At 37.4% G+C, this 6,941-nt stretch overlaps 1 protein-coding gene across 1 annotated transcript; it reads right to left on the reverse strand.

Annotated features, from left to right (window-relative positions):
• Window positions 1-1,142: 1,142 nt before the first annotated feature.
• Window positions 1,143-3,228, reverse strand: LOC139859160 (uncharacterized). Its single transcript, XM_071847962.1, has 5 exons — window positions 3,161-3,228; window positions 1,840-1,954; window positions 1,631-1,720; window positions 1,362-1,460; window positions 1,143-1,244 (listed from the first exon to the last, which is right to left on the reverse strand). Exons 1-5 carry the CDS (start codon window positions 3,226-3,228, stop codon window positions 1,143-1,145), a joined length of 474 nt encoding a protein of 157 aa, XP_071704063.1.
• Between the last annotated feature and the right edge of the window lie 3,713 nt (window positions 3,229-6,941).

Raw genomic sequence — 6,941 nt, forward strand, 5'->3', positions numbered from 1 at the left:
AGCAACTCATCACGTATTATTGGTACGGTTTAAATATAAAACTTCTCGTGGTTTAGTACGTCTAAAACTACGAAATTTGTTCTATAATGTTTCTTATTTTCTTTTCATGATACGGAGTACTAATTTTACTTTCTTAGGGTGAATACGTTTCTAGTTTATGGTACTTCTTTTATACGAGTGAATTTGAGGAAACCTCTTTTGGTGCATTTTTAATGACCCGTAAAAATTGAGATTTACGTCCCAACACGAATTTTGTTAGGTGATCGCGATCGTGTTTTGATATTTAAATGTGATTTGATAAATATGATGTCACGGGCAAATAATCAATCAAAATCAAAAGGGAAAATGGCCCGAAAGGAATTCAACCTTTTTCGTGATGTTTTGGATTTAATTGCTTCACAAAAAATGAAATTCGGAGCATTAGGAATCTGTTCCAAGTCTCAATTTGAAAAAATTCGCGATTTTTTAAAAAATAAATTGTCTGATATTACCTCAATTTTAAAAAATTTGAACACGCAGTCCTTTTTGCGAGCAAAAATTAAAATTGAGTCCTTTTTGAGTTTACTGAAATTGGGGGTTACCTTGATTGTCAAATTTGACAACATAGGTTACCCTTTCGGCCATTTGACCAAATCAAAATCGTAATGAAGAATCACTTTTCTATTAGTTCGCAACAAAATATCTTCTTTTTGGTGTCGGTAATCGACAAAGTTTTGGAGGAAGAGATGCTATTGCAAATAGTAAATCAATAACCTTATGTCCTTGTCTACCTTATAACTACCATAAGCATACATCTTTTAAATAAGAATTGTCAAAACAATATTTTGTGGACGGTTCATAAACATTTGTACCTGCTTCTCATGTGACTTGCGACCAATAAAATATTTTTTCTGAAAATAACATACTGATATTACCTTTTAGGTAGAAGATCCAATCCAACAGTACATGATAACTTAAATGATATTTGTCAACGTAAATAACATTGAGGTGGGTTGAAACAAAAAAGCTATACAACGAACATTATTGATCGAGACCGTTTGGTCCATTTCACTTCGATCCTTATTTTGTGTACCTCGTCTAATGATGGAAGTCACACAATTAAGACGACAAATGCAGAAGAAAGTGACAATATGAATGGACCATCAAGTTGTCTTAGCCTTTGGAGGCTTCTTCCTTAATTGCTTCCTTGGTGATGACTTCTTCATTTCGACGAAAAAAAGAAGTGCACCAAACAATGCAGCATTCTGCCCATATACACATAGCACCGTTAACTTACAAAAGTTCTAATATTTTTAAAAAATTTAAAAAGGTCATCTGAAAAAAAAAGTAATCTAATTTTACATAGTCCAAAATTAAAGAACCTGTAAGAACTCTGCTAGAAGTATTTGACACTTTCGCTCATGGAGTCGGTAGTTGTAGAAATCATATAAGATTGGGGTCGTGAATAGCAAGTAATACATCTACAACAATGGAGAACAATCAATCATAGCAGGATGAAGTCAAATTCTTAAACCAATTAATTTAAAATAAACTGTAAATAAATGATAAGTAGAGACAATAACCCTCATAATGAGACCTAATTGAATGGACCTATAAGGGACTCATATGCAAATAATGGAAGTATACAAACCAGCAAATAGGCACCAGTAGAGCTGCAGAAAACAAACAATATCCCACCAACACCTTTAATGGCCATCGAGGCCACAACAATATGCTTAACCTGCACATGTACGATATCAAATAAACTCGATATACTAGAGCACAAAAACAAATAGTTCTGTAAATAAAGTGACCATAGTGCTCCAAGACTGGCCAGTTGCATAAAAGGTAAGGTCTTACATCAATTTTTGGTAATCCGTTGCCAAACGTTGAGGTTAGAAATCTGTAAATGGAAGATACTTTCGGGGCTATTTTCTTTGCAGCAGGACCACCATTGTCACCAAAATCATGGAACCTGTTCAATCAATTGAAAACTAGTTGTATTAATCAATGTATTTAAACGAGTATTTGGAATATAAAGATACCTCTAGAACTTCATAATAGAATGAAATCATTATTTATAAGTATGTGTTTGTTACTAAACATCTAATCCAATTAATCCAAACTAATTGAGATACACCAAGACAACAAGATTGCTAAAATGGCAACCCGTGTGTACCAAAAACTCAACCCTTAAATGTGAACCCATATACACTATTTTGTATACAAACAATCTCATCAAACTACTATCCGTAAGCCATGCTAAATGCATTATATAATCAGTAAATGAAGATACGATCGTGAGTCAAAACTCAAAACCAATTCATGCACATCCAAATGTTGATTCTCCGACATCACCAACCATTGCCATCAAATGAGATGCAACTCAAGTTCACCCTATGACCCAGTAAGATAGTTCAACCATCTCAAGATAGCATAGTTTTGTCGTCCCGATATCCCAACAAGTGGTCCGAGGTTCAAACTTCATTAGTAACATATCTTGTAGTGACCACGTATATAGGTTGGAAATGATCACATACTAGACAACCGATTAGGTCGTGTACATCTAAATAAAAACTACTCCCCTTAGCTGGGTATCATGAACAGGGATAACCTCATATGTTTAACCGTTTATATCTAGATAAATGAGGTTTCTCTAAAGCTCGACTAGCTAGGATTGAGCCTAGGATACGCATGCAAATTCACCATCTTCAAAAGCAACTGGGTTACACCTTTTTGGCAGTTGCGATGGAATTGAATCAATAAAATGCAAATTTGGAAGTTCAAAAAACACGCTTGTACGTTTATCATAGTATATGATAAGTGGTTAATTGGGAAGATAAATACGTACATCTATAAGCATTTCTAAGTCTAGTTGTTAGTGGCAATTTTAATCGCTTAACACAATAGACGATGTTGTAACCTAAGATGACACAACACAATTGAATTCGATCTAATACTAACAAATAAATAAGATTGTATGTGTGTACGTTCATCAGCTGAAAATATAGGGAACGATCATTTTTCATATTACCAAAATTCTAATGTCAAGTACAATTGGATCTAGAAACGTATATATAAACGTATATATATTTTTGGATAGCGCATTTAAAATTCGTATAGATATGAATATGATAAATGATTTGATAATAATAACAACAAAAAGAAATGAAAAACGTACGTTTGCCAAGCAGAGAGGATGAAAAGTGATGCAAAAAGGACCCTTCCTAAGAAGGATACGAAACCCATTAATTTAATCTTCACGAAGAAATCAAATTAGAAAGATGGAATTGAATTAAATTGAATTGGGTATAATTTTGATGAAGATCGACCTTCAATTCCTTGCACTCTAAAATTCTGTTGCTGTAAATATTTCATTTGACCAAATAAACATAAATTTATTTTCCAAACTTGTTACTTTCCAAATTAAGATGATGTTATATGTTAGAGTATATGTTACTCCTTAAAATATGCACATAGATGAGTCATTTCGCACATATATTATTATATTATATCTACATACTAACAGACATAGTTAGTCACTATTCCTTTTGTCTTCATATTTTTTCCTTATATTTTTCTTTCAAAACAACCACTAACATTTACACATCAGTACACAAATCATGCAAAATGACATAAATAATTAATTCTTACTTTAACAAGTGGATTTAGTTACATTAGTAAAAATATTTTTAATTCCATCAAGATGTAATTTAATAAAATTTTGATGATGTGTTTTATTTATTGTTAAAACAACCACTAACATTTATTTTTCTTTCAAAAACAACAAGTAACATTTATTTTTCTTTCGAAACAACTACTAACATTTGCACACCAGTACACAAATCATGCAAAATGACATAATTGCCCTTAACCTTTCAAATGCAAACACACTAAAACAAGGTAGTATTGGAGTACAATCTTAATTTGACCTTTTTTTTAAAGGCAACAATCGCCATTGAATACTCTCATTTGCCACACATGTATGCACTTTCGAGAGGAAACTCGAATCGCATTGCAGGAACACGATCCTTTAACCATCTCGAGGGGCAAGCGGTCGCGTTTTAAAACCTGAATGAATCCGGGATAAATGTCATATTTGATTTAATTTACATTACATTTTTACATTTGAAAACTAATATATGCGAAAGAAAATGTAGTATCCCGCCGCGAAGCGCGGGTTTCCCTTACTAGTTAAGTTCAATTTATACACGGAATTGAGTTAATATGCACACAGATTAAGTTCATTATGTGAGTTCTCTGAGTTTTCTCTTACACTTGGTTCTCTCTAGATCATCACCATATGCATATATAGTGAAGGGATACAGAGAGAACTAAGATTGGGAGAGAGTCCATAGAACTCACAAATTGAGCTCAATCTGCACTCAGATTGGCTCAATCTGCACTCAGATTGGCTCAATCTGTAATCTTCACACATATTGAGTCAATCTGCACACAGATTGAGCTCAATCGTCACACAGATTGAGCTCAATCTTCACACAGATTGAGTCAATAGCTCAATCTTCAATCCTATATATAAGAGCTCGTGCTTTACATAGTGTTTTCAAATTAAATATAAAATAATTATTAAATTGATCATGCATATTTTTACCGTAGGGTTAATATGCCGGTTCAATGCGTAAAGTGGGTTTAAGGATCTTAGAACAAGGCTCTTCGGTCCGGCTACCGTGAATAACCCTGACCGACATGATGATGTCGGCGGGGTGGCCAAGTGATTAAGTCCACCTTCGATAACGATCGTCGATCAGAAGGCCCCAAGTAAGGTCGTAGGTGCTAGTTAACGAGAAACTAACCTGTTAACCTTGAGAAGATGCTAGATGATGCTGGTTACGTAAGACGTGTAGTAGATGATGGTTACGTAACGTGATTGTTGTTAGAATGATAGTTAGGGTTTGTATATATAGGCAAACCCTAATTCTAGAACCATCCGAGATAATGGTAATCCTTTCCATAACAAACTCCCCTGAATCACGGATATAATTATGAAAAAGATATTTACTTGGTAACCAAGTAACCGTTGTACCGGGGACAAAGGCATTCGACACGAATCCGCATACCGCATGCCGCATACAAATGCACACATACGCATGCTAGCGAGTACCCGCATACATACTCATTGCGCATACGGGTTGCGGTATCATTATGTCCCCCCAGTTTGATGTTATATGACGCAAGACATATGATATCAAACTATTAAGCGAAAAAGAAAAAAACAAGAAAACGGCTAGCATTTAATTTTCCGCGTGTGTTTCGATGTCATTAAATGCCTGTCACTGTCGCAGAAGCCCATTCGGCTGACAAGACGTAAAGTGTAAGTTGGCAGGTGCGTGCCAAGCCACGCGCTCCTATTGAACCATATCATCCTGACATCCACTCGCGTGCAGAAAATGCTACCCGTTGATTGCATAACACGTGTACAGCCACGATGAGACCGTTTCATCACATGGCCTCTAATCCACACTATAAATAGACCTCGTTCACACACATTTCCACTTTTCTGCACCAAGCTTCCCCGATACGCTGCCAATTTCAATTCCGATCAAAACTTGAATATTCGGCCAACTGCTAAAGGTTAGTTATTCTCCGATCACTTTATAGAAAATGACTAAGGCTAACGAAACATATGTAGATAGTGTAGTGTCTATTATAGAGCAGAAGCATATTGATTCATTAGTGAAACAATACCCACCGCTAGCACAGTACAATCCGGTGCCACCCCTGTCTAACCAACGTGCTCATTCACCACCGGAGAATAAGGTAGCTATATATGAGCATGCGTTTAAGAATGGAAATTTTAGGGTGCCTCCTTCCGACTTCTTTTTAGGCATTTTAGATCATTTTGGCGTAGGGTTAGGGCAATTACACCCTTACGCAATAGGGAAGATTGTACTGTTTGAGATGTGGTGCGTTGCACTCAACAAGGTGCCCTTAGTTAAGGTGTTCTGCCATTTATACCGCTTAGCCAACCACCATAAATCCTGGTTCACATTCTTCGCCCGTCAAAACTTCACCAAAACCCCAAAATCGAATGCGGGTCACTGGAAAGAAACTTTCTTTTTCATTGACCAATCTGTTGTTGGAGCCAACTTTCCGCAAACGCTTATCTTGTACGAAAGCATGGCTAAGGACGTGAACAAAACCCCCGTCCTTGATGATGAGGAAACGAAGCTGTTAGCGGAGTGCGCTAATGCACAGCTTGTGCACCAGTCTTATGGGAACGTTATGCTACGGTTGGGAAGGATATCCGCGCACTGGCCATGGGAGAACATGCGTCCAACCATAATCGCGCCGAATGGCAAGGGTAGGAATAGTATAAATGCATATGAATACTTAACCACTAACGTATACATACATGTTTTAATATTGCGCATATGCTTGCAGAGATGAAGATGAAGAAAGTGCTTACCGCAGAGGAGATTGCGGCCATCTCCTTCCGCAAGCAGAATGTTAATGAGCCGCTTGAGCAGGAGAAGACTGGCGAGAACGAGGTGGAAGCACCTGCCACCTCGGGCAACAAGCGCAAGGCTGCCGAGGCCACCCAAACCAAGCAGAAGAAGAAGAAGCTAACTCCTAAACAAAAGGAGGACATGCGGAATGACAACTTTGTCCCCGTCGATCCGGCATCCGCAGATCTTCCTCCTCCTATCACCGATAAGCATTCCATTTCTTTCGTAAACACCGTACGATTAACTTCATGTGCTAACAAGTTACTGATTTGCAGAGCATATTAAGGAGACGCAGCAGGCGCCGCCGCAGGCAAATCCGGAACTGGAGGCTACCGCCACGTCCAGGGACAGGGCGATACACCTTGACTCTGATTCTTTGCCAGTCCCACCACCCGGTAGCTTTCGATTGGCAAACTTGGCACAGCTCACCCAGTCCTCCGCCGAAAATGCCATAGAGCAGTCTGCGTTTCTGCAACAAATCTTTCCGGTAGAGTT

The sequence above is a fragment of the Rutidosis leptorrhynchoides genome, chromosome 1, assembly GCF_046630445.1.
Source record: "Rutidosis leptorrhynchoides isolate AG116_Rl617_1_P2 chromosome 1, CSIRO_AGI_Rlap_v1, whole genome shotgun sequence".
NCBI classification, from domain to species: Eukaryota; Viridiplantae; Streptophyta; class Magnoliopsida; order Asterales; family Asteraceae; genus Rutidosis; species Rutidosis leptorrhynchoides.

Bases quoted from the DNA above. Each gene is read 5' to 3' on its own strand.
- LOC139859160 (XM_071847962.1), bottom strand. From the start codon at position 3,228: ATGGGTTTCGTATCCTTCTTAGGAAGGGTCCTTTTTGCATCACTTTTC. The intron at 1,461-1,630 runs GTTTGTATACTT...CCATTGTTGTAG, and splicing joins CTACTGGTGCCTATTTGCTG to ATGTATTACTTGCTATTCAC. The intron at 1,245-1,361 runs GTTCTTTAATTT...GTATATGGGCAG, and splicing joins TTCTAGCAGAGTTCTTACAG to AATGCTGCATTGTTTGGTGC.